The 27,004-nt window shown below is 51.3% G+C and overlaps 1 protein-coding gene across 1 annotated transcript in view; it reads left to right on the top strand.

The window, feature by feature from the left end:
• Positions 1-930: 930 nt before the first annotated feature.
• The window catches only part of HPX (hemopexin), a 52,526-nt gene continuing 26,452 nt past the window's right edge, over positions 931-27,004 (top strand). The window contains exons 1-6 of the mRNA XM_086933709.1: positions 931-1,150; positions 11,352-11,413; positions 15,945-16,022; positions 17,070-17,212; positions 17,679-17,832; positions 21,557-21,772. Coding sequence (XP_086789835.1) covers positions 1,086-1,150; positions 11,352-11,413; positions 15,945-16,022; positions 17,070-17,212; positions 17,679-17,832; positions 21,557-21,772 — 718 coding nt within the window. The 5' untranslated portion in view covers positions 931-1,085. The remainder of the gene's footprint in view (positions 1,151-11,351; positions 11,414-15,944; positions 16,023-17,069; positions 17,213-17,678; positions 17,833-21,556; positions 21,773-27,004) is intronic.

A 27,004-nucleotide genomic window follows, 5' to 3' on the forward strand; every position in this document is an offset into this window, starting at 1 on the left:
TCGCCCGCCTTGCTAATAGGCGATAGCGACGTTAGAGACTGCTTTCAGTCGCTAACAGGTTGGGTACGCCCACTTTGCATGTCATTAGCGATAAATATCGCTGACATGCAAAGCGAGCCCCAAACCGCTCCCTATTGCCTAAAAGCTGTCGCTAACTGATGTTAGCGACAGCTTGCTAATATAGCAATAGAATTATCGCTGCTTAGCGGCCGAAAACGGCCGCTAAACCGGCGATAATTGCCAATCGCCCCCTTGGAAATATGCCCCATAATTACTCTAGATCTGGCAGAAAGCTAGGTCCTTAAGCAGAAAGTGTTCTTTTTTTGATGTGTTGTAATTCTGTTCAGCCGGTTTAGAGAAGTTAAGGTTCAACGTGTATGAATATCTGTTGGACTCCGACGGGACTCACGCTGGACCACGAGGGCAAAAAACATTCTGATTGGCTGGTCCAAGGGAGTCCTGCAGGACCAGTGAGAAAAGAACATTACAGCAGATTAACCTTTGGTTTTTTCAGTCAATTTCAAAAGTTTTTTTTTATGTAAAGTAATAAATTATTACCATTTCTAACTAGAACGTCTATTTAACCTATGTTTTCGTCAATTAATATAAATATATGTACGCATAACATAACATAGCTATGACGTTATCAGGAGTGCGGCAGTGTGTGACGTCACTTGTCCCTCTCTTCCCAGCACAGTTTGGTGACGTCACGCCCTTGCTCGCACGTGCGCCTCCTGTGATTACCTCTGAACGATATTCCCGGCAGGTGCCTGTGGGTTCTCAAACCCCGCAGTCTGTGTGCCAGGTGAGCGCGGGAGGGTGGGGTGGGGTGGGGGGGGGGGAGGTATTGGGCTTAGCGGACAGGTCAATGTTTGTCTTGTTCCCTCTTGTGTACAGTGAGTGCTTTGGCGGGGGGAGGGAGGGGGGTGATTGTGCAACGCTTTCTGGAATGTTCCTTCCGAGACCTCCCCGCCGTGGCTGCCTATAAAGCCCCAGGCGGGTGTAGTGAGTGCACAAGGACCTCAGTCTGCCCCGAGGGTACATCCGACTGCCCCCACCCTCCACCGACCTGCACAGCGCCCACCATGAGAGGACTTCTAGCCGCCTGGTGCCTGTACGCCGCCCTGGCCCTGGGCTCCGGATACCCCCTGTGAGTACTGACTGGTCCCTTGTGGCACTACAGCTGGGTGTGTTGCGTCACCTCTGCTCCTTGTCCCACGGCTCGAGCGTGTAGTGTCAAGTCTTGTTGTAATGTCAGTTGTCCACGTGCGCGTGGTATGTCCGCGTCATTGGCCGGTGTTTGGCCTGTGTCCCAGGGTATGGGGGGTGACACCTGGTCTTTGTGCTGCTGGCTGGGCGTGCTGTCTTCTGTCTGTACAATAAGTTATGTTAATAGCAAACAGTATGTTGTGTTGGAATTGTGCAGTCACACTCTTTGTAATGCACCAAGATGACGATTCTGGCAGAGTATTTACTTTAAGGGTGCTTTAAAGGGTGCTGAGCCCCCACCCACCGAGGTGGCATCATTGAACACCCCTTCCTTGGGACTTTCACCAGGGTGGGGCCAGGGTGAGAGCTCTTACAGGTGCCTCATAAGGTGTGAAAGTAGGTCTCTGTTAGGGCAGTGGTGTCCCTGGCAGCTGTCACTATTATAATACCCTCCCCTACAGACACAAGAGTTGCATTCATGCCTTGAAGATGGCGGCGGTAAAAATGGACTCAAGGCTAAAACTCCAACTCCAGGGATTTGGTCAACATGTTTCAGCCCCTGTAGACCAGAAGGGATCGTGGGCTTTCTTCAGGACCAGGCCCTTTTGAATCAATATCGAATACCCATTCAAATGTGAGGTGCGTAAGTGAACTTTAGGGTCAGATATGTGAGCATGTTGTGTTCATGCCTGGGGCTTGCTCTGGCTGCCTGAGCAGGTTGTGTGGAGGTCTAGTCTTTGGTTAACCTGACCAGGTTTCATCAGTCTTCGGTGCTTGCTCTGCTCGCCTGAGCACGGAGCACTGACATCTAGTGCTGTGTCCGTCTGAGGAGGTAGAGTCAGCATTCAGTGCATTGCCTGCCTGTCTGAGCATGCAGTGCCAATGCTTGTTTGCGGGTGGAGGGAGAATTCTTTTTTTATATAGCACCATCTCGACCTGAATGTTGTGCAGTGCTTTGCATGAGCACCAAATACATTCATTACATAAGGTCACCTGGTTTCCCAGTTCGTAAGTCTGGCAGCTCCGGCCGTAACCTTGACATCTAGTGTTGGTTCGTGTTCCTGAACTCTCAGTATATTTTGTGGGTGTACATTGCCCTGCTTGTCTGCCAGGGCATATGTGGGGGTGTGCACTGCCCGGTGTATCTTTCAGAGCATGTTTGTGCATTGCCAGGCGTGTCTACCAGGGCCAGGGCATGTGTGGGTGTGTGCACTGCTAGGTGGATTTTCAAGATCATGTGTGCGCATTGCCCAGTGTGTGTCTGCCAGAGCACATGTCAAGTCAAGTCAAGTCAGAAATTTGTATAGCGCGCTACTCACCCAGAGGGTCTCAAGGCGCTTAAGGGAAAGGGGATTGTTACTGATCGAATAACCAAGTCTTAAGTTGCTTCCTGAATGAGAGATGGTTCTGGGTGAGATGGAGGTGAGAGGGGAGGGAATTCCAGGTCTTGGCCGCCAGGTAAGAGAAGGATCTTCCTCCCATTGTGGCTTTTCGGATGCATGGGATCACGGCGAGGGCTAGGTTGGCTGAACGTAGTTGGCGTGTGGGGGTGTAGAAGGATAGGCGATTGTTGAGGTAGCTGGGTCCTAAGTTGTGGAGGGCCTTGTGTGCGTGAGTGAGGAGACGGAACGTGATTCTATTGCTGATAGGGAGCCAGTGTAGGTCTCTCAGGTGTTCTGATATGTGGTTGTGTCGAGGTATGTCCAGGATGAGTCGGGCGGAGGCGTTTTGAATGCGTTGAAGTCTTTTCTGCAGTTTGGCTGTGGTTTCGGTGTAGAGGGTGTTTCCGTAGTCTAGTCGGCTGGTGACAAGTGCATGGGTGACCATTTTCCTAGTTTCGGTTGGGATCTTTCGGAGCATGCGTAAGATGTTAAAACATGATGATGAAACGGCGTTGACTTGTTTGGTCATGGATAGGGAGGAGTCTAGAATGAATCCTAAGTTGCGAGCATGGTCCGTTGGTATGGGTGCGCTGCCTGGTGCCGGGGGCCACCATGAGTCGTCCCAGGCAGAGGGGGATGTTCCTAGGATGAGGACTTCCGTCTTGTCTGAGTTTAGTTTTAGGCGGCTGTTCTTCATCCATTCGGCTACATCTTTCATCCCTTCGTGTAAGTTGGTTTGTGCGGTGGTTGGGTCTTTGGTGAGGGAGAGGATCAGCTGAGTGTCGTCAGCGTAGGAGATGATGTTTAGGTTGTGTTGGCGTGCGATGGATGCGAGGGGGCTCATGTAGACGTTGAAGAGGGTGGGGCTAAGCGAAGATCCTTGTGGTACGCCGCAGATGACTTCGGTGGCCTCTGATCTGAAAGGGGGGAGATGGACTCTTTGAGTTCTTCCGGCGAGGAAAGATATGATCCAGTCCAATGCCTTATCTTGTAGTACGACGTTCCTGAGGCGATGTACTAGGGTGTGGTGGCATACCGTGTTGAACGCTGCGGAAAGATCCAGGAGGATGAGGGCCACTGTTTCCCCGTTGTCGAGTAGTGTTCGGATGTCATCTATAGCTGCAATGAGGGCGGTCTCGGTGCTGTGGTTAGCTCGGAATCCAGACTGTGAGGGGTCAAGGGAGCCGTTAGACTCGAGGAAGGCTGCGAGCTGGCTGTTGACGGTCTTCTCAATGACTTTGGCGGGGAACGGGAGGAGCGAGATGGGACGGTAGTTCTTAAGTTCGGTGGGGTGTGCTGTAGGTTTCTTCAGGAGGGCGCTGAGTTCGGCATGCTTCCAGCTTTCCGGGAAGGTAGCGGTGTTGAACGAGCAGTTGATGATATCTCGGAGTTGAGGTGCGATGACGGAGTCGGCCTTATTGAAGATGTGGTGGGGGCATGGGTCGGTTGGAGAACCGGAATGGATGGAGTTCATCATGCTTATGGTTTCTTCGGTGTTGATTGGGGTCCAGGCGCGGAGGGTGGTGGTAGGGGGCTTCAGTTCGAAGGTAGGGGGAGAGGACAGGTCGCTGAAGCTGTTATGTATGTCTGCGATCTTGCTGTGGAAGAACGAGGCTAGTGAGTCGCATAAATCTTGAGAGGGAGTGATGTCGTTGTTGCCGGCGCTGGGGTTGTAGAGCTCATTGACGATGTTGAAGAGTTCTTTGCTGTTGTGGACGTTGTTGTCTAGTCGGTTTTTAAATGCTGACTGCTTAGTGGTGCTGATCAGCTGGTGGTGTTTGCGGGTGGCGTTCTTGAAGGCGGTCATGTTGTCTGCGGTTGGGTTTTTTCTCCAGATTTTCTCGACGGTGCGGCAGTTCTTTTTGGAGTTCTTAAGGTCATCATTGAACCAGGAGGCTCTTTTGCTTTCTGGTTTGATGGGACGGTTTTTCAGGGGTGCTAGTTCGTCAGCGCAGTGGGTGATCCATTGTGCAAGGTTAAAGGCTGCTCGATTTGGGTCCTTAGATCTGGCGGGAGGGTTTTGGTTCAGAGATGTGGTGAGTTGGTTGACGGTAATTTTGTTCCAGTTTCTGCAGGGAGCCTGTTGCGGGTGGTGGTGGGTCGTTGTCTTTCTGAAGCTGAAGTGGACGCAGCTGTGGTCCGTCCAGTGGAGTCCTGTGGTGTGATTAAAGGAGATGTGTTTGCTGGAGGAGAAGATTGGGTCGAGCATGCGTCCGGCGTAGTGGGTGGGGGTGTTCACCAGCTGTTTGAGTCCGAGATTGGCGAGGTTATCAAGCAGGGTGGTGGTGTTGTTGTCGTTGTTATTCTCCAGGTGAAAGTTGAGGTCTCCTAGAAGAATGTAGTCCTCGGAAGGGAGGGCGTGTGGGCTGACAAGGTCGGCGATGTCTACGCAAAATTGTGTACGAGGTCCAGGGGGTCTGTATATGAGGGTGCCTCTGAGTGTTGTCTTGGGGTCGGAGTGTATCTGGAAGTGGAGGTGTTCGGTGTCTCTGAGGGTGTCATTGGAGCAGGTCGAGATGGGGATGGTGTTCTTGTGGACAATCGTGATGCCTCCTCATGTTTTGTTGATGCGGTCTCTTCGGATGATCTTGTATCCGACCGGGATGGCTATGGTGATGTCGGGTGCAGATGAGGCGTTCATCCAGGTTTCCGTGAGGAAGACGACGTCTGGAGTTGTGGTGTCAAGTAGGTTCCATAGTTCTATGGCGTGTCTGTGAACTGAATGGGTGTTGAGCAGGATGCACTTCAGGTGGTTGTTGTTGGAGCTCTGTTTGGCGTTTGTAGTTGTAGTGTGGGTTCTGATGCAGCAGAACTTGCAGGATTGGCAGGTGAATGGTCCATAGGTACGGCCTGGGGCAGCTCGGTGGCAGTCGGGGAGTCTGCCGGTGTTGAGGGCAGTGAGGGTTGCGGTGCCGTATGTTCTGCGGGGGGATGGTCACTACGGGGGCCAGGGGCTCTGGTGCTGGGCGCGGTCCAGGCGCGGACGGGCATAGACGGGCTTACCTTTGGCGCGCCTTCGGCGCGAATGGGGCGCGCCTGCTGCGCGTTTGCCACTCCGCCATAAGTGGAGAATGGAGGGGGCAGAGCGAGGGAGGAGCAGCTGGGAGGCGGGAGCGGGGTGGCGAGTGGGGAGTGGAGGAGCGGTGATGCAGGAGGGGACGGGGATTGGGCAGAGCGGCGGCAGGGAGCGGGGTGGAGGGGCGCAGGGCACAACAACAAGAATGCTAAAACAGAAACCGAAACCGGAGAGGCCCAGCGGACAGCGGTGGCGGCAGCAATCAGGGGGCACAGCAGTAACAATATCGAGCAAAAACGAAACAGGCACAACAATTACGATGCTGGGCGAAAATTAAAAATAAATATAGACAATGAAGCACAAGACCAGATCGTTGGCGAGCTCAGGGGCACAGCAGCTCAGGGGCACACCAGAGGCACAGCGGGCAGCGAAGGCGGCAACACTCGGGGGTCAGGCACGAGGCGGGTGGAGCGACCGGCTCTGACCAGGTCAGGTCGGGTCACAGCTCCCCATCTCGTTGGTGCAGGCCTAGACAACTAGTGGGAGGGAGGAGCAGCTGGGAGGCGGGAGCGGGGTGGCGAGTGTGGAGTGGAGGAGCGGTGATGCAGGAGGGAACGGGAGTTGGGCAGAGCGGCGGCAGGGAGCGGGGTGGAGGGGCGCAGGGCACCACAACAAGAATGCTAAAACAGAAACCGAAACCGGAGAGGCACAGCGGCCAGTGGTGGCGGCAGCAATCAGGGGGCACAGAAGTAACAATATCGAGCAAAAATTAAACAGGCACAACAATTACGATACTGGGCAATGATCAAAAAATACACTATGATGCACAAGACGGAGCAAAAACGAAACAGGCACAACAATTACGATACTGGGCGGAAATTAAAAATAAATATACACAATGATGCACAAGACCAGATCGTTGGCGAGCTCAGGGGCACAGCAGCTCAGTGGCACACCAGAGGCACAGCGGGCAGCGAAGGCGGCAACACTCGGGGGTCAGGCACGAGGCGGGTGGAGCTACCGGCTACCGGAGCATGTTTGTGAGTGTCTATTGTACTGTGTGTCTGCCAGAGCCTGTATGTGGGTGTGCATTGCCCGGTGGTTCTGTCAGAGGATTTGTGTGGGTGTGCATTGCCTGGTGTGTCTGCCAGAGCCTGTATGTGGGTGTGCATTGCCCGGTGTGTCGGCCAGACCATGTGTGTACATCAGTGGATCACGGGGTGACCTTATTTTTTTTAATTTTAGGAAAACAGTTCCCCTACTTCTTGTCAAAAGTCAGCTGTCCTGGGACGGTTAATTCGGGGAGCTGAAAAGCTTCAGCTAAAGTGTCATTCAGGTAGCCTCCTCCGTGAAACCGAGGAAGGGGTAGGCAGAAAAACAATTCTTCTTGGCAGGGTGCCTGATTACCTGAAAGAAGTGTAAATGTGCCAAATGCTGAATCTACAAATGTAAAAGGGCATCTGGAAGCCGGTATTGGGTTTAACTGATGAAATTCCTTGAAATTTCCTGGTGATACACATTTATTCATTTTGAGAGGTACCGTAAGGGAGCTACCTGCTAAGATGTGAAGTGTGTTTTTTAACCCCTTAAATGCGGGGCTAATTCCACTCCTGTGCAGGGGGAGAGGGGGCTGGCTCGCGGCGCTGGGGTGCTGATGACGAGCCCAGCTCGTCATGAGCACAGTTCCACTGTGCCTCATGACGAGCTGGGCTCGTCATAAGCAGGCAAGGGACAGTAACCATAAAAAAAACTGCTTCCGGAAGATACACATGTATTCTTTTTGAGGGGTATGGTAAGGGAGTTGCATTCTTCTAAGCTGTGAATTGTGTGCTTTTAATAGACAACTATAAAAAAAAAAAAATGCACTTCGTACACCCTGCAAAAAATCTATATTTTGGAAACACTTTTATCTTAAACCTTTTTGCACATTCTGTAACAGCCTATCTTATACTGTGCGTAATGCAAATTTGAAATAATGTCTTGCATGTTCACAGTACTTTCTGTCATAGACTGGGAACCTGTAGCACTAAACATACACAAGTCACTATTCTCCATTGCATCAACCAGGATTTGGTGCAGTGTAGTAACTAATTGAGGTTCCATATGGTAAGATAGTGTATTTCCCACTGATTAACATATTCATTTTCATGTAAGCTGTGTGTTATTTTATATGTAGTTACCAGAAGGTGAAAGACTGAAAAAACATAGAGAATATTTTGGTTTTTAGCAACGCCCACACTCACTCACCGGTATACAACCTTTACAACGAATCTTTTACCACGCACTACCATTACAACGCAAACCATTACAACGCATTGCGCTGGGGGGCGCTCTAGGATAGGGAATAAGTTTAATTTACTATCTAACACCTTCCTAGTGTCCACGGGGACTGGAGTTGGAATAGTAAATTAAACTATTCACTATCCAGCACCCCAAAGCGCTATGCGTTGTAATGGTATGCGTTGTAAATACCGCGTTGTAATGGTATGCTTGGTAAAAGTATGCGTTGTAACGTCATACATCCTCACTCACCCAACCCCTTTCCCCGCCCCCTTACACGTAGCAGCACAGTTTCCATACTTTTTTTACTGCACTTCGACCACTGGTGTACATTGCCCTGTGTGCAGTGCTTAATTTGAGCCGGTGATATCCGTTTAGTGAGACGTGTACAGGCACATTGGATAGAGGGGGGATTATATATATATAAGAAGTGGGAGGAGCCTAGAGTCAGTGCGGACAGTGAAGGAGGGATAAACGAGGAGAGCGATTAGAGAAAGGGAAGACGAAAGAAAGGAAGGTTGGATGAGAAACATGCGTGAGAGACGGTGAAAGAGAGGGGCTGGGAGAGGTCAGGCCACATAGGGCATTCAGAGTGAAGGTGGGTGATTGGGGGAAAGGGGGCAGCTGGAAGGCGGGGAGAAGAAGAGGGAAGTTTGGTTGCAGATAGAGGTGGCAAAGAGGGAAAGGGCAGAGTGAAGAAAAAACTAAAAAGTGTGGAAGGATGTGATGTGCTTTGGGGGCGTGGGGGGGAGGGAGGGGGGGTAAGCTCAGTGTTGTAAACCCCGAGGAGTCTCACAGGATGGACGGACTCATCTGATGAAACATTGATGGGCTGCTGCTTTAAACGTCTTGGGGCTGCCTCCCCCTGCCCCCCTGGTTTAGGGCCGACCCATAACGGGCCACAATCTTCTTTACTGGCACTTCTAAAGGTGGCTTTGTTGCTAAAGCGGTATCTAGAGGGGGGCTCGTTCTGCGCTACAGCACCCCCTTTTGGTCATCTTAGAAATTAACACTGTTCTTCAGAAGATGGAAGTCACTTCACCAAAATGCATGGGGTAACGGAAGTGACATCACATGCCCGTTCCCCTTCACTTCATGCTTACACATACACACTCTCTCACTTAAAAACACTCCCAACTGCAAGCACGCACACAATATACATTTAAAGGCATTCTTTACTTACCTCAGTGGTCAGGACAAATCATATTCCAGCTAATTGTTCTTCATGTTTGATGACACTATGGCTTAACAGCTAGAGGGCTGACTTTGCAGCTGGGACCAGGTTTGAGTCTGGCTCAGACATCCTGTGATTCTGGGCAAATCACTTTATCTCCCATGCCTAGAAATGAATGTGTCCATCTGGAATGAAACTGGTGCTCATGTAAAGTGCTCTGATTCCTTTGGGTCGAGTTCACACTATATAAAACTACACACAAAAAATAAAGTATTATTTTTCACTATTCGTGTAACAAAAAGATTGACAAAAAGCAAAAAGGGCGGGCTGCCACTGTGTTCCCGGCACTGATTTTTGCCACCTCTGAGGGCAGTGGTCGCAAAGTCAGGGGGTCCAAGGGGCAAACCAGGGGTCGCAGCTGAGGACCCCTAAATGACATCTAACACAACAAAAAGTGTATGGTGACAGTGGTCAAACAAACCATGAACTTAGTGCTCCAAAATTATTGGCTCTGACACAAATAAAGACTGAGCAACAACCTTAGAATACTGTCTTTGGGAAGTCATCCATAATGGAAGAGGAAACCTCACACACTTTTTTTGTGTCAGGCTTCATCATAGGAGCCCTCTCCCCACCCCAGTAGGACAATAACACCAAGGCGGACTCAACCTCCTCGAAGACTGACTAGATAGGAGGGAGTTCTTACATAAATCTTACTGGACAACACCATATAACAGGGGATCCAGATAAATCTTAAAAATACCTTAGTGTGTACTGTGGAAATACCTTTATTTAGTGGAACACTAGGTATGGTCAAAAACCAGGAGTGGGTTGGGTAGTGGAGTACAATGACTCACACCCAACTCCTTCAACATGCACAAAAGTCCCTAGCACACGTCAGACTTATAGAAGTATCAATGTCACAGCAGTAGCTTTGCAAGTCAGCCCAAACATATGTACACAACAACAAATTATTATTTAGAATCTTCAGTCTTTTATTCTTTCTGTTGATTTTTCTCTTGTGTGAGTTACTGTGACTGGTCGAGAGCCCCAAGCCAACACGTGTTTCGTCACCTCTGCTACATATACATGCGGCTTTTCCAAGGCTCAATCGGCTTCTCTTTGTATCGAATAACATGTGGTGATATTTCTGACCCACACGATCATCCGGGGTGGGTTAAATGTCTTTAAAGGGTTCCCAAGGTGGGCGCTCCCTCTCCAGTATTTGGCTTCAAAAACGTCTAATTGCTTAATTAAATCGTCCAAAGTCCCCTCACGCTGGCTTCCTTGAGTACGAGAAGAATCCACAGAAAGAATAAAAGACTGAAGATTCTAATTATTAATTTGTTGTTGTGTACATAAGTTTGGGCTGACTTGCTAAGCTACTGCTGTCACATTGATACTTCTATAAATATGAAGTGCGCTAGGGACTTTTGTGAATATTTAAGTTGCAGCTTAGGACTCAGGGTTAGGAGAGGTGGGTGGTTCTTTCCTCCTTTTAGGACCGTATAAATACATCTAAACAAACACAAGTTGGCGGATATTTCCTGTGGCGCCTTCCCTATGTCCAATACCACCAATTCTTTTGTATATCCTTGCCAACATGTTTCGGCCCATCATTAATAGCCTATAAGGTCTGGGGCATTATGTGTGGATCCCTATGGGTGAAATATTCCTAAATAATCTCAGTTCAGGCTAATTAGGTTGTTCAGGGAGGATTCCTAACTTAGCTCCTACCACACTATCCTACCTGTTAGTAATTAAGATGAAAGGTGCAACTCTAGATCATAGGGGGGCCAGCATCATGGTCACAGAGGAGGTGGGGTCCTTTTTAGTCACACATTCATCATAAGGAACGCCCACCCATCATACTACTCCGGTCCCCGCTCTGTGCCGTAGGACCCCTAAATGGCTGTACATGCTTCAGCGATGCTTCTGTACAGTCTCTGCAGGACGGGGTGAGGGCTGTATGAATTCTACTGCGCCCCAGTGCTTTCTTTTCTCACTGTCATCTTGGGATGTTCCTCATGGGGGCGCTGCTGAGGGTGTAAAATAGGAGTGTAGAGGTCTGTTCTCTATCAAGAAGGCGGGGGGGGGGGGGGCTGGCAAGCACGGGGCGCTATTAACCCCTTTCGTGCGGGCAGAATTTCTGTGCTGTGCTGGCGTTTCCATTAGTGGGCGGGGATTCGGACGGCTGGGGGTCGTCTTGCGCACACGCCCATCACGAGCATGGAAGAGGTTAAATGTGGTTCAATAATTATAAACTCTAACTGATGTTTGTCCCCTACAGGATAAAGGCCAGCCCCAATGACACTGGCTCCAACTTCTTCCAAGACCCTCACCACAACACAGGTGAGTGAGGGACACGCTTGTCTGGTCCGCGGGGGAGGGGCTCGAGGGGTCCCCCAAAGCTGCTTTCATCTGCACTCGATGGATCTCGTTTGGGGTGAGGTGGCCCCAGACCCTACAAATGGGCATATCACTTGCAGAAGCGCCTTGCTTAATTTGTAAAAAAAATAAATGACGCGCCAGGGCCACCGTCAGGAGGCAGCTACAGCTTGCACCACACATTACACTCCCAGCACTGGCAATGAGCTACACAACTACTGACCATCACACTCGCACGACTCCAGGCCCCAAAGCTGTAAGAATGGCTTGGGCCAAGGTAATATTCAATTTTAATGTATATTCAGCTAATAAACACTGTTGTTGCTCTCGCTCAAAATTAGGCAGGCAGCGCCGCCATGTGGTGGAATATCGTTAGTGCCAGTGTCAAGAATTAGCTGTGTGATGGTGGTGCTGAGCGTATCCACGGGCTCAATTTAAATACAGATTTTTTTTTTATTTCAAAATATTTTATTCGATTTTTGCAAGCAAGTACATTCGCTCTACAGTTACGAGGTACCAGTCAAGCCTGGTTGGTGATGCCAGGGCTACAGGTAGTTGTTGTACATGTTTGGCGGCATCCCTTTGCAATGTCTTGCTAGAAGATTGGGACAGATGAAGGAATGAGAGAGAGTAGAGGGGAAAGGGAGGAGATAGGTTACACGAAGAGTACTATAGCGATGAGCCTATTCTGGGTTTACAGCGTTTTGCTTTGTGGGCAGCTGTGTCACTCAAGTGAAATCATGGGGGTTCATAGGAGTCAGTACACGTCAAGCGATTTCCATATCCCCCTAGTAGCTGGTTTCCAGGGTGAGTTTTGCAGTGCCGTGCTGTCTGCGCCCTTGAGGTACGTTACCCAATTGGTCCAACCTTTGTATGACGTATTTGGTGTATCCCTCCAGTTGGACAGTATCATTGTCACTGCCGCAGTCAGTAGGACGTCCAACAGATCCCTGTCATGTTGTGATGCGCCCTGCGGTCATGAATGCAGTGGTGAGGGCAGAGAATTCTGCGTTTAGTGTATTGGCAAACACTGGATGAACAGACACCTCTCCAGCACTTGTGGATGGTCCAATGTGAAGCACAAATATGAGGCACCCCACTGCAGATGATGCAGTGCACCCCAGGTCAGATAACATGATGCTCCTGAGTGCAGATAATGCAGTGCACCACACTGCAGATAATGTATTGCACCCCACTGCAGATGATGCAGTGCACCTCAGTTCAGATAATATGATGCTCCTGAGTGCAGCTAACGCAGTGCACCTCACTGCAGATAATGCAGTGCACCCCAGTGCAGATAATTTGGTCCTGAGTGCAGATAATGCAGTGCACATCACTGCAGATAATGCAGTGCACCCAGTGCCGATAATATGATGCTCTTGAGTGCATATAATGCAGTGTACCCCACTGCAGATAATGCAGTGCACCTCACTGCAGATAATGCAGTGCACCCCAGTGCAGATAATATGGTGTTCCTCAGGGCAGATAATGCAGTGCACTCCACTGCAGATAATGCACTGCACCCCAGTGCAGATCATATGATGCTCCTGAGTGCAGATAATGCAGTGCACCCCACTGCAGATAATGCAGTGCATCCCAGTGCAGATAATTTGCTCCAGAGTGCAGATACTGCAGTGCCCCACATTGCAGACAATGCAGTGCACCCCACTGCAGAAAATGCAGTGCACCCCATGGCAGATAATGCAGTGCACCTCACTGCAGATAATGCAGTGCACCCCAGTGCAGATAATATGATGCTCCTGAGTGCAGATAATGCAGTGCACCCCATTGCAGATAATGCAGTGCACACCACTGCAGATAACATGATGCTCATGAGTGCAGATAATGCAGTGCACCTTACTGCAGATAATGCAGTGTACCCCAGTGCAGATAATATGATGGTCCTGAGTGCAGATAATGCAGTGCACCCCAGTGCAGATAATTTTCTCCTGAGTGTAGAAAATTCAGTGCACCACAGTGCAGATACTGCAGTGCACCCCACTGCAGAAAATGCAGTGCACCCCACTGCAGATAATGCAGTGCACCCCACTGCAGATAATATGATGCTCCTGAGTGCAGATAATGCAGTGCACCCCAGTGCAGATAATTTGCTCCTGAGTGCAGAAAATTTAGTGCACCACAGTGCAGATACTGCAGTGCACCCCACTGCAGATAATGCAATGCACCCCACTGCAGATAATGCAGTGCACCCCACTGCAGATAATGCAGTGCACCCCACTGCAGATAATTTGATGTTTCTCAGTGCAGACAATGCAGTGCACCCCAGTGCAGATAATTTGCTCCTGAGTGCAGATATTGCAGTGCACCCCAGTGCAGATAATATGATGCACCTCACTACAGATAATACAATGGACCTCAGTGGAGATCGTGTGGTGTGGTGCACCTCAGTGCAGGATATTGTAATTGCATTTGTATAGCGCTTACTTCCCCTGACAAGGCATAGAAGCGCTTTTCGGCGAGTAGCACGCTACTCCGGGACCCAAAAGGGATTAGTGGTGAATTAGTCTAGGGAAATATGAACTTAGTTTGAGTAGTGGACATGTTAGTCTGTTATTTGGATTGAAAAGATTTGGAGGGATAAAAGAGGGAAGGGTTTGCATTTATATAGCACTTGCTACCCCTGATGACGCGTTGAAGCGCTTTTCGGTGAGTAGCATGCTACTACGGAACCCAAAAACGATTATTGGTGAATTAGTATAGAGAAATATGAAATTAATTTGAGTGATGGATATGTTAGTCTGTTGTTTCGATTGAAAAGGAAAGTGGAGGGATACAAGAGGGTTGGGTTTGTATTTTTATAGCACTTGCTACCCCTGATGAATATAGATAATGTGATGTCCCTCATTGTAGATAATATAATGTGATGCTTGCAGTCAGGGCTGGACTGGCCCCAAAACCGGCCCTTGCAAAATGCCCCACCCCCCCCTCCCCGGGAGGGGTTTGGGGTGCGACTTTGCTCTTTGCCATGGCCGCTTTTAGGCCGATTTTTCTCCAGGGCTATGATGCAAAAACGGCCCTGTAACAAAAACGGCCCCCAGGGGCCCAAAACCGGCCCCCACCCATTCGGGCCACCAGGGGATTCCCCGGTGCCCGCAATGGCCAGTCCGGGCCTGCTGCAGTGTAGATAATGTGATGGCCATCAAAGGAGATAAGGTGATGCTTTGTGCTGGGAACTTTTGGGTGCTCTGCTGTAGACTACTGTGTGCAGGAGGAACAGGCCATCTTTGGTATGACAGGGTGTGTATGAGAATGAGGCAGGTTGGTGCTGCCCCCTAGAGGGCATAGGAAATATACGACAGTTCATTGGACCGTTGGGATCAGATGTCGTTCGGAGCCATCGGAGGCCCTTTTGTGCCTCAGATGTCATACACGGCCATGTGAGGCCATTATGGAGGTCTTACATTTCCATGGGAGGCCCTCTTGTGCAGGGACATCCAACGAAGTTAGATGCCATACGAAGCTATGTGAGGCAATCTTGTGCAGGGACACTTAGCAGGGTTGAATGTCAAGCATGTCCATGGGAGGCCATTTTCTCAGCGGGGTTGGAGGTTTTCCACGGCCATGGGAGGCCCTGGTCATGCACATCATGGGAGACCCTCTTGTGCAGGGACACTCAACTTGGATGGATGTTATGCACGCCATGGGAGGTCAACTTGTGCAGGGACACTCAATGGGTTGGATGTCATGCACACCATGGGAGGCCAGCTTTTTAAGGGACACTCACCAGAGTTGGATGTTATGCACGCCATGGGAGGTCAACTTGTGCAGGATACTCAATGGTTTGAATGTTATGCATGCCATGTGAGGCTCTCTTGTGCAGGGACAGTCAACGGGTTGGATATCATGCACACCATGGGAGGCCAGCTTGTGCAGGGGGACTCAACGGGGTTGGATGTCATATACAGCCATGGGAGGCCATCTTGTGCTGGGACACTCAGCTGGGTTGAATGTCATACACAGCCATGGGAGGCCATCTTGGGCTGGGACATTCAGCTGGGTTGAATGTCATACACAGCCATGGGAGGCCATCTTGGGCTGGGATACTCAGCGGGGTTGAAAGTCATACACAGTCATGGGAGGCCATCTTGTGCTGGGACACTCAGCGGGTTGGATGTCATACACAGCCATGGGAGGCCATCTTGTGCTGGGACACTCAGCGGGTTGGATGTCATACACAGCCATGGGAGGCCATCTTGTGCAGGAACACTCAGTGGGGTTGGATGTCATACACAGCCATGGGAGGCCATCTTGTGCAGGAACACTCAGCAGGGTTGGATGTCATACACAGCCACGGGAGGCCATCTTGTGCTGGGACACTCAGCGGGGTTGAATGTCATACACAGCCATGGGAGGTCATCTTGTGCAGGGATACTCAAGAGGGTTGGATGTCACGTAGAGAAGGCTGCTCCGAGCAGAGGGTCTCCATCCTGTATATTCAAGTGTATCTTACCCTGAGTCTCTTCTTCCTTTCCAGGGATAGCGGAACGCTGTGCCGACAGAGGGTTCGATGCCATCACCTTGGACGACAAGGGCGTCATGTATTTCTTCCGAGGTAATTGTGGGGTCACGCATGAGTGTCCCAGCCGCCTCTGTGTGTCACAGAGAAGTCAGGAGGCGGGAGGGGTCTGCACTTGAAGCTGTCGGGCAGCTGGGAGTTACCAGGGACCTAATCTTAGGCAAGTACAAAGTGAAAACTGGGAGGAAAAATTAGTGGCGCCTGGTGCCCAATTTATAGAAATGTAAGTGCCAGGCCCAAGATTTTTCACTTCACTGGCACCACCCTCGGTTCCTGCCACTGCTGCCAAATGACAGTGCCAAGTTTACTTGCCAATCATCACACAAAAAAAGTGAGAAGTTATAGACTATTCCAGGTCCCCCAAACTTTAGGGAAGGCCAGGGAGTACTAGTTCTGAATATGTTTTTTAGTATCTGGAATTGTAAAACATTCTGAAGGGTACTGCTCAAAATAGACAGAGAGCACCACCATGTGGTGTACTTTCATAGGTGCTGCTGGTTAAAAACAAAATGCCTGTGCCAAGTACTGGCAAACACTGGCACAAATGAAGCCCTGGTGACGCCGGGTTTTTATTTTTCCGCATTATGTAAGTAGCTCAAAAAATGTTCATTCACAGTTTTTGCAGGAAACCCTTTCTCCGGGCCCCATGTGTGGGAATGTGTGTGGGCAGAAGAGTGTGCTGGGTGTAACTGAGTGAATGACAATGATCACAAAAACTTTTTGGAACATTATGCCCCACTTATGTCTGCCAAAGTAAGATCCTGTGCATAAACTAACCTCACGACACAGTGGGCAAATGTCTTTTTAATGCAAGGGGCTGCGCCCGTTGATATCACAGCACTCGGAATTAAGCTGTGGGCGTGTGTTACAATTCTTTGATAGAAAAGCAGAATAATTCAGGATTATATTTCATCTGATATTCACCAGAGACTCCCGGGGTGCTTGGTACTGAAGTTTTTGTGATCTAGACATCTGAGTTTGGGGGTCCCTCTGCGCATTACCCGGCGACCCCTGGGGCCACTCACCTGTGCTCCTTGGGTGTCTATAGCCTCTGACGTGCCTCTGACTTCCGTTCTCCTACAGATGAGTTTGTGTGGAAGGGATACAGGGGCCCCGCTGAGCTCATCAACAACACTTGGCCTGAAATCGAGGCCCCCATCGACGCCGCTTTCCGGATTCACCACAAGAACAAGCCAGAGGCGCACGAGAGAATGTTCCTGTTCAAGGTACGTGGTGGCAGACCAGTGACATGATGTGCCATAGATCACACCCTCTGAGCGCTGCTCGCCACAGGAGCCGAGATCCTGCCTACTGCAGTACAGCTCAGGGTGGACTCCGTGTTCATCTGCATCTAGCAAAAGGCTGAAACAGAGGCCTTTGACCGACAACCCAAGTAATCCGAAGAAAACACAGCTCACACCCCTTGTTTCCCTGCTCACCCCTGACACTCCGTGTGCTCTTGGGCCAGAGTCATCATTCTCTAGCCGCAGTTCGCCTTTTTGTCAACAAAAGAAAAATTGTGCTAACACATAATAGCAATAAAATCTTCCCACACCAGGGCCTCATTGGGGGAGGTGGGGGTGGGGGAGAGTGGGGTGAGGGGACAAGGAAACAACTGTGGTAGTCATGAGGTGACCACGTGTTTCATCTGTGATTCATCATGTATTTAATCCTACTTTAATGTACTTCCAGGGTGACAAGACGTGGGCCTATCGGGAGAACCAGCTGGAGCCCGGCTACCCGAAGCTCATCGGTGAAGAGTTCCCGGGGGTGCCCACCCACCTGGACTCAGTGGCGGCGTGCCCGGCCGGAGAGTGCAGGGCTGACAGCGTCCTCTTCTTCAAAGGTAGGTGGGCTTGGGCTGGTGTGACTGTCACCTAGGCTAAGAGGAACAAACACCGAGAGGCCCAGCGTGCTGCCTGATCGCGCGCAGGCAGCCATTTGTACTTGTGCCATTTTAAAATGCAGGCTGGCACTTACTTGGGCCGGAGCGAGGACGGTGGCGCTCCATTAACTGCTGGCCATTCACACCCAGTGTGTGCAAGGCAGGCTCAGGTCTTGTGCCACCATGGGCCGCGGCAATTCGGATCTGCCGCCCTGGCCCGCCTCCTGTGAAAGTTGTCCGTCCAGGCTGTTTAGGGAAAGGGCTGAGCGGGGCCGTCCAGTTACAGCATGTCCTGGCGATAACTGCAACCCTGGTCATCACTGACGTCTCCAACTGCATTGGGAGGAGGGGGGGAGGGGATTGGGGGTAGTAGTAGTAAGCTGAAGCTCTCAGAGCAGGATACTGGAGTCTGCGGGGAGCGACAGTTTTCAGTGTACACTCAGCAGAGCAGCCCCCCCTCTCAGCCAGCCAGGCAGCCCATGCTAGCAGCAAGCACCCTGGCATTAATTTAGCCAATTTCAGCGCCGCCGTGCTTCAGCATGGAGTCGACGGGGGCAAATGCGTGACAATGCATTTCAGTGCGGTGATGCAGAGTACCACACTGAAATGCGTTAGCGTCACGCCTGAGGCGTGACACTTGGCAGGACTGGTGGGAGGGGGCCAGAAGTGAGGCACTGGCCACAGGTCAGTGTCGATGGCACGCTCCGCACCAAGCAAACCTAATCAATCAATCAATCATGCCATTTATAAAGCGCACTACATACCCGCGAGGGTCTCAAGGCGCTGGGGGGGAGGGTGCTGCTAGTGATCGAAGAGCCAGGTCTTGAGGAGTCTTCTGAAGGCCGGAAGGCCCTTGGAATGAAGACCTAGGCTTCATTCCAGGGGTACCTGGGGTGCCCCACTTCAGTCCAAGGGGAGCAGAGTCATACAGTGCTGTGTTACAGTGCACATCTGCTGCACCACAAAGCGATGGATTCGTGTTCACACACCAGCATCTCACAACATGCAATAGGTTGCAGAAGTGTGCACCTAAGGACATCGTCTGCCAGAATATTTAATAAGGATAAATGTTCCTTTACACACTTCCAAGTGCTTGTTCTCTGGTACGCCAGCACTGGAGGTGGGGAAGAGGTGGAGGGGAGTCAGGCGGCATTTAAAGGGGCTTCACATTTTTGTAGGTGTATGCTTGGTATTTGGTCAGCCTATACAGAGACATTTAAATGCATGGGCAAAGTAGGCTCTGGCCCAGGGCTCCAGCCTCCCAGGCGCCCTTGGCAGAGCCAGCTCTGTTCTGCAGAGTCTTGCCCTAATGACCTTCAATATTTCTTAAACAATTTAAATAGCCTTTTCCTTTCATTTATTTTTAATGAACTTCATGTGTGAGAGGCGAGTACAGACATTTTGCAGAGAAATTATGTTTCATGCAACATCCACAAAAAAGTTTATTTAAGATCAAAACAGGGCCTCACATATGCGTAGTGGGAGGGGGTCACAGAGGTTATTTGCAGTAATATTGGTGAGCTGCTGCTGTGTTACAGTCGTGAAAACACACAAAACAAATCCCTGAATATTAGATGTAAACACATCTAGAATTTGCACACGTGTACCAGTGCACTGTCAGTGACTCGGCCAAAGAGGGCATAAAAGAGCTGAAATTGGATCATAATTTTAAAGCTGTCCCAAAGAGGGGCCCAAAATACGTTTTGCCCAGGGACCCCAAAATCCTTAAGGTGTCCCTGAGCCTAGGCTCTTGAGTCAGAATTTTTTTACTCTGCCTTTTCTCAGTCTGTGCTTTCACACAGACCCTCAGCCCCGTCTCCGAGGCACAACAGTCTTCCTCACCCCGTCTCTGCCTAGTTCCTTGTCTCCTCAAGGGAGCATCTGCTGAAGCCCCATACAAAGAATAAACACCTACATTCTGAGCAACCTGATTGGCTGATCGGAAGTCAATATTCCAGTGATTGGTATTCAATAGTGCTCCAGAGAAGGGACAGAAGAAAAGAGATGGCGGTCCACCGCTGTGTAACACTCCCCGGTCCTGCAGGAGCGGGGGGGGGACATCTAAGGCAGATGACCAGCTATATCGAGGGATCTCTGATGTTCGAGTCCTAGCGCTTCGTTCAAGATCAGGCCACCCAGTGAGCCTCTCAGAATGTCCTCTGTAGGCGCCTCAGAAGATTCTGGACGTCTCTGAAGGAAAGTGAGGCGGAGACCCTCCCTGGTCCCTCACCGCGCAATGGCCATCGCATTGGATCCAGTCAAAGCGTTCAGAAGAAGACTGCAAGATGCCTTTTATAAATATGAGGTGTCCACATACGACTAACGTCAGCACTCAAGGGTGTCCTCCAGGGTACGTCAGGCTCTGAGAACCCCAGAAGCCTCTAAAATAGCAGTTCCTTCATTTCATACATGGCCTCTTTGCCCTGCAGGCTATGCTCACCGCAGGGTTTTGCTCTCTATATGTTACTGGCCATGGCTTGCCGTGACAGCCCCGAGCGCCATCGGCGAGAGTTCTGAAGCCCATAGGATGTGGGCACTGCCGCTTGAGTTGGACCATGGCTGGAGGGGAGCTGCGGGTGCAGCGATGCCAGTCTTGGAGAAGTGTCCTACCTAAAGTGCCCAAACGCTAATAATGTGTTGGCCACGTGTACTTCCAAAATAGATGTTTTTCGTAGTGAATTAATAAAGGTTGTTAGTGTGGTGTGCCCATACCAACCTCGGGCTGCAGTTAATACTGACCTTAATTTTATAGAAGATTGGTAGGGGGCTTTCTCAAATGCCTTACATTAGAGATGACATAAAGTTACTACAGTTGTGGTTCGTGTTTGGTGATTGTCTTTCATAGCACTGTCTTGTGAACGAGGATCATGGTTCCTGTCAATCATAGCGTCCCTGAACTAGGCCCAGGTTGATTGTAAATCCCAGCGCTGTGTCTTGTGAACTAGGATCAGGGCAATTGATTTTTAATCATGGCACTGTTGGACAGATTTCTCAGGCACGCAGCGCAGCAGTCGCAAATGCTGCACTGCATGAGAATGAGAGAGCAAGAGAGCACCACATTTACTGAAATATGGCACTCTCCTCCCATCTCCCTAGTGCCGGCCCGGAAATTATCTACTGAGCACAGACGTTTGTGCCATTGTGCAAGGGTGTGTGCGTGAGTCGAGCATAGGTTTTGTACTGGAAGGATACTATGCTTAGACTCATTTTAAACATGTTCCCACTTTGTGTGTGTGCCGTACAGTGCAGCAAACAGGCGAAGTCAGAAATTAAAGGGAAAACAAACATTTCTCCTTCATAGCACCTGGCTGAAGGATGCACTATTTTCTGACTCTAAACCCTGTCTACTTTTTTAAGTAAATAGGATTTCGTATCAAAAACCTTGAGTGGTTGCATGGGAACCCCCATGCTCCGCCCATGGTACGCCTCCGTGGCGCTAAGCAATACAAAGCAGCGATATGCGCTGCTTCGCGTTACTTTCATGTTATTTCCAGCACTAAACATCTTTATCACTGGAAAGATAATCAGACGAAAAAAGTTTGCGCTGATTCACATTTTTTATGATGCAAGCACAGCGTAAAATCTTACTAAATCTGCCCAGGTGTCTTGTGAACTAGGATCAAGGTGTTTGTCAACCACAGACTGTGTCTTGTGCGCTAGCACTCTCTCCTTTTCTTCTGTGCAGGAGACGCTGTTTACACCTATGACTTGAGCCAGCCCTCCGCCCTCAAGGTGCGGTACTGGCCATCTGTCCAGAACTGCACGGCTGCTGTGCGCTGGCTGGAGAAACACTACTGTTTCCAGGGCGTGAACTTCACCCGCTTCAACCCGGTGACGGGTGATGTGCACCGAGGGTACCCGCTGGACTCACGGGACTACTTCATCAGCTGCCCTGGCAGAGGTAAGATGCCCTTTCCGGACTGAAGTCCTGCTGTGGTCTCCCGTCCTGCTGTTGTCTCCTGTCCTGCTGTGGTCTCCTGTCCTGCTGTGGTCTCCTGTCCTGCTGTGGTCTCCTGTCCTGCTGTGGTCTCCTGTCCTGCTGTTGTCTCCTGTCCTGCTGTGGTCTCCTGTCTGCTGTGTTCTCCTGTCCTGCTGTGGTCTCCTGTCTGCTGTGGTCTCCTGTCCTGCTGTTGTCTCCTGTGCTGCTGTGGTCTCCTGTCTGCTGTGGTCTCCTGTACTGCTGTGGTCTCCTGTCCTGCTGTGGTCTCTTGTCTGCTGTGGTCTCCTTTCCTGCTGTGGTTTCCTGTCCTGCTGTGGTCTCCTGTCTGCTGTGGTCTCCTGCCCTGCTGTTGTCTCCTGTCCTGCTGTAGTCTCCTGTCTGCTGTGGTCTCCTGTCCTGCTGTGGTCTCCTGTCCTGCTGTTGTCTCCTGTCCTGCTGTGGTCTCCTGTCTGCTGTGGTCTCCTGCCCTGCTGTTGTCTCCTGTCCTGCTGTGGTCTCCTGTCTGCTGTGGTCTCCTGTCCTGCTGTGGTCTCCTGTCCTGCTGTTGTCCCCTGTCCTGCTGTGGTCTCTTGTCTGCTGTGGTCTCCTGTCCTGCTGTGGTTTCCTGTCCTGCTGTGGTCTCCTGTCTGCTGTGGTCTCCTGCCCTGCTGTTGTCTCCTGTCCTGCTGTGGTCTCCTGTCTGCTGTTGTCTCCTGTCCTGCTGTGGTCTCCTGTCCTGCTGTGGTTTCCTGTCTGCTGTGGTCTCCTGCCCTGCTGTTGTCTCCTGTCCTGCTGTGGTCTCCTGTCCTGCTGTGGTCTCCTGTCTGCTGTGGTCTCCTGCCCTGCTGTTGTCTGCTGTCCTGCTCTGGTCTCCTGTCTGCTGTGGTCTCCTGTCCTGCAGTGGTCCCCTGTCCTGCTGTGGTCTCCTGTCTGCTGTCCTGCTGTGGTCTCCTGTCTGCTGTGGTCTCCTGTCTGCTGCGGTCTCCTGTCCTGCTGTGGTCTCCTGTCTGCTGTGGTCTCCTGTCCTGCTGTGGTCTCCTGTCTGCTGTGGTCTCCTGTCCTGCTGTTGTCTCCTGTCCTGCTGTTGTCTCCTGTCCTGCTGTTGTCTCCTGTCCTGCTGTGGTCTCCCGTCCTGCTGTTGTCTCCTGTCCTGCTGTGGTCTCCTGTCCTGCTGTGGTCTCCTGTCCTGCTGTGGTCTCCTGCCCTGCTGTTGTCTGCTGTCCTGCTCTGGTCTCCTGTCTGCTGTGGTCTCCTGTCCTGCAGTGGTCCCCTGTCCTGCTGTGGTCTCCTGTCCTGCTGTGGTCTCCTGTCTGCTGTGGTCTCCTGTCTGCTGTGGTCTCCTGTCCTGCTGTGGTCTCCTGTCTGCTGTGGTCTCCTGTCCTGCTGTGGTCTCCTGTCCTGCTGTGCTCTCCTGTCCTGCTGTTGTCTCCTGTCTGCTGTGGTCTCCTGTCCTGCTGTGGTCTCCTGTCTGCTGTTGTCTCCTGTCCTGCTGTGGTCTCCTGTCCTGCTGTGGTCTCCTGTCCTGCTGTGGTCTCCTGTCCTGCTGTTGTCTCCTGTCTTGCTGTGGTCTCCTGTCCTGCTGTGGTCTCCTGTCTGCTGTGGTCTCCTGTCTGCTGTGGTCTCCTGCCTGCTGTTGTCTCCTGTCTTGCTGTGGTCTCCTGTCCTGCTGTGGTCTCCTGTCCTGCTGTTGTCTCCTGTCTTGCTGTGGTCTCCTGTCTTGCTGTGGTCTCCTGTCCTGCTGTGGTCACCTGTCCTGCTGTGGTCTCCTGTCTGCTGTGGTCTCCTGTCCTGCTGTGGTCTCCTGTCCTGTGGCTTGTCTGTCCCTTTTGTCTGTGCAGGCTATCAGTGTCTGGGGTCTTGCAGCTGCTGAGGTCTATGACCTTTATGTTATAAATGGTCTTATCTACATATGTGATGTCTACCATCCACCATTCCATGAGTTTGTCTTGTCAGCCCACCCCTCCAAACCCCACCACGCATCTACGACATCGTCTTGGGTCTCCAAGCTCCGACTCGTAGCAGGCTCCCTCCTCACAGCTCTTTCTAAGTCCTAAATGTGCATGTCTGTGTCCATTGAGTCTCTGCCTAGAATGGCTCAGGCCCTAATCTTCTCTGCAGGTGCCTTTCAGAAACTCACATCACAACCCCTTCTGTTCCTCTGCTTGACTTTCCTGTGTGCAGTGGTCCTCATGTACTTGATAGTTTATCTCTTTCAGTTTCACGTTTGGTTTCTCTGTACACTAACGCCAGGGGTGATTCCTCACAAGGACCGCTCCACACTTGGGGGCAGATTTATGATAACTGGCGCATCCCCAGGGATGCGCCAGTTATCGTGCGCTGCAGCTACGCCACCCATGGTGCGCCGCATTTATAATGAGGCGCACCATGGGGCAAAATCGGCACAGATGCGTCACGCATCTGTGCCGTAAAAGTGACGCATTGCTGGAGTTGCGTCGCAAGCGCGACGCAGCTCCAGCAAGGCTCGGGGGTACCCTATCTGACCAATGCTGCGTCAAGCCTTACGCCTGCTTCAAGCAGGCGCAGGGTTTTGACGCAGCATTGGCCTAAAAGTGACTGAGTGAAATCTTATAGATTTCACTCAGTCACTTTTGCGAGGCGCACCTGCCCCGGAACGCCCACCCTGCGCCGGAACGCCCACAAGCGGCGCAGGGCTTTACAACGTGACGCATCTGCCTAGATGCGTCACGTTGTAAATCGGTCGTAGGGATGCGCCACGTTTACGCCACCGTTGCGTGACGCAAACGTGGCGCATTCACAACATAAATCTGCCCCTTGGTGTCTCTGTGGTGTTCAGTAGACCACAGCTCACTTACTGCAGCTTTCCAAGACCCTTCTCTCTGTGCCCTTGCTGGCTGTCCATCAGTGGGAGGTTGGCAGAAAGAAGAGGTCTCAGGATTTAGGGATGATCTGCTTTTTGCTCCTTGTCTCCAGGAGCCAGCATCATCAGAAAGTCCTTCTTACTAGGATCAAAAATAACATCAAAAGTTGGGAAAATGGCTGCCTTTAACCTCTTCTTCAGTAAGCCCAGGTACGCTCTCGGGAGGCCTTGTTGAGCTCTTCTGTGGCCTATGTAAGCTCCCCTGGGGCCCTAGTGAGCTCTTCCTGAGCCCATAAGCACCCTCCTGTGGCTCCAGTGCACTCTCTTGTAGCCCATGTCTGCTGTCACAGAGCCTGGATCTGCTCTCCTGGAGTCTTCAATGTGCTTTGTTCCAGTCCCGGTGAGCTCTCGTGCCCACATGAATGCTTATGTGACCCAGGTGAGCTTTCCTGGGCCTTAGTGAGCTCTTCTGTGTGACAGTGCTGAGCTCTTCTGTGGTCTGTGTGATCTCTTCTGTGGCCCATGTTCATGCTTTGTGAGCCCAGGTGAGCTCTCACACGGCCCAGGTGAGGTCTTCTGCAGCTCAGGCGAGCTGTTCTGTGGTACAGGTGAGCACTCATATAACCTTGTGTGCTATCCTGGAACCCGAATGAGCTCTCTTGTGTGACCTAGGTGAGCTCTTCTGTGGCTCAAGTGAGCTGATCTGTGTTACAGGTGTGCCCTCCTGTGCCTCAGGTGCGCTCTTTTGTGGCACAGTTGAGCTCTTCTGAAGCCCAGGTATGCCCTCATGTGGCCCAGATGACGTCTTCTGCAGCTCAGATAAGCTGCTCTGTGGTACAGGTGAGCTCTCATATATAGCCTTGTGTGCTATCCTGAAGCCCGAGTGAGCTCTCTTGTGTGACCTAGGTGAGCTCTTCTGTGGTTCAGGGAAGCTCTTCTGTGGCTCAGGTGAGCTGATCTGTGGTACAAGTGCGCCCTCCTGTGCCTCAGGTGAGCTCTTTTGTGGCACAGATGAGCTCTTCTGAAGCCCAGGCATGCCCTCCTGTGGCTCAGGTGAGCTCTTATGTGGTACAGGTGAGCTCTGCTGTAGCCCAGGTATGCCCTCCTGTGGCTCAGGTGAGCTCTTTTGTGATGCAGGTGAGCTCTCCTGAAGCCCAGGTATTACCTCCTGTGGCTCAGGTGAGCTCTTATGTGGTACAGGTGAGCTCTGCTGAAGCCCAGGTATGCCCTCATGTGGCTCAGGTGAGCTCTTTTGTGATGCAGGTGAGCTCTGCTGAAGCCCAGGTATGCCCTCCTGTCGCTCAGGTGAGCTGCCCTGTGGCTCAGGTGAGCTGTTCTGTGTTACAGGTGAGCTGCTCTGTTCTCTGGTACAGTTGAGCTCTTTTGTGGTACAGGTGAGCTCTCCTGAAGCCCAGGCATGCCCTCCTGTGGCTCAGGTGAGCTCTTATGTGGTACAGGTGAGCTCTGCTGAAGCCCAGGTATGCCCTCCCGTGGCTCAGGTGAGCTCTTATGTGGTACAGGTGTGCTCTGCTGAAGCCCAGGTATGCCCTCCTGTGGTTCAGGTGAGCTCTTTTGTGATACAGGTGAGCTCTGCTGAAGCCCAGGTATGCCCTCCTGTCGCTCAAGTGAGCTGTCCTGTGGCTCAGGTGAGCTTCTCTGTGGTACAGGTGAGCTCTCATATAGCCTTGTGTGCTATCCTGGAGCCCGAGTGAGCTCTCTTGTGTGACCTAGGTGAGCTCTTCTCTGGCTCAGGGAAGCTCTTGTGTGGCTCAGGTGAGCTGATCTGTGTTACAGGTGTGCCCTCCTGTGCCTCAGGTGAGCTCTTTTGTGGCACAGTTGAGCTCTTCTGAAGCCCAGGTATGCCCTTGTGTGGCCCATGTGAGGTCCTCTTTGGCTCAGGAGGTGAGATCTCCTGTGGCTCAGGTGAGCAGTTCTCTGGTAAAGGTGAGTTCTCATATTGCCTGGCGTACTCTTCTGGAGTCCAAGTGAGCTCTCATGGTGCCCACATGAGCACTTCTGTGGCTTAGGTGAACTCTCCGATGGCTCAGGTGAACTCTTCTATGGCTCAGGTGAGCTCTTCTGTGGCTCAGGTGAACTCTTCTGTGCCTGAGGTGAGCTCTTCAGTGGCTGAGGTGAGCTCTTCTGTGGCTGAGCTGAGTTCTTCTGTGGCTGAGGTGAGCTCTCCTGTGGCTCAGGTGAACTCTTCTGTGGCTCAGGTGAGCTCTTCTGTGGCTCAGAAGAGCTCTTGTGTGGCTCAGGTGAGCTGTAGCTCAGGCGAGCTCTCTTGCGACCTAAATGAGCTCTTCTGTGGCTCAGATGAACTCTTCTGTGGCTCAGAAGAGCTCTTTTATGGCTCAGGTGAGCTCTTCTGTGGC

The sequence above is a fragment of the Lissotriton vulgaris genome, chromosome 8 (genome assembly GCF_964263255.1).
Source record: "Lissotriton vulgaris chromosome 8, aLisVul1.2, whole genome shotgun sequence".
In the NCBI taxonomy this organism is placed as follows: domain Eukaryota; kingdom Metazoa; phylum Chordata; class Amphibia; order Caudata; family Salamandridae; genus Lissotriton; species Lissotriton vulgaris.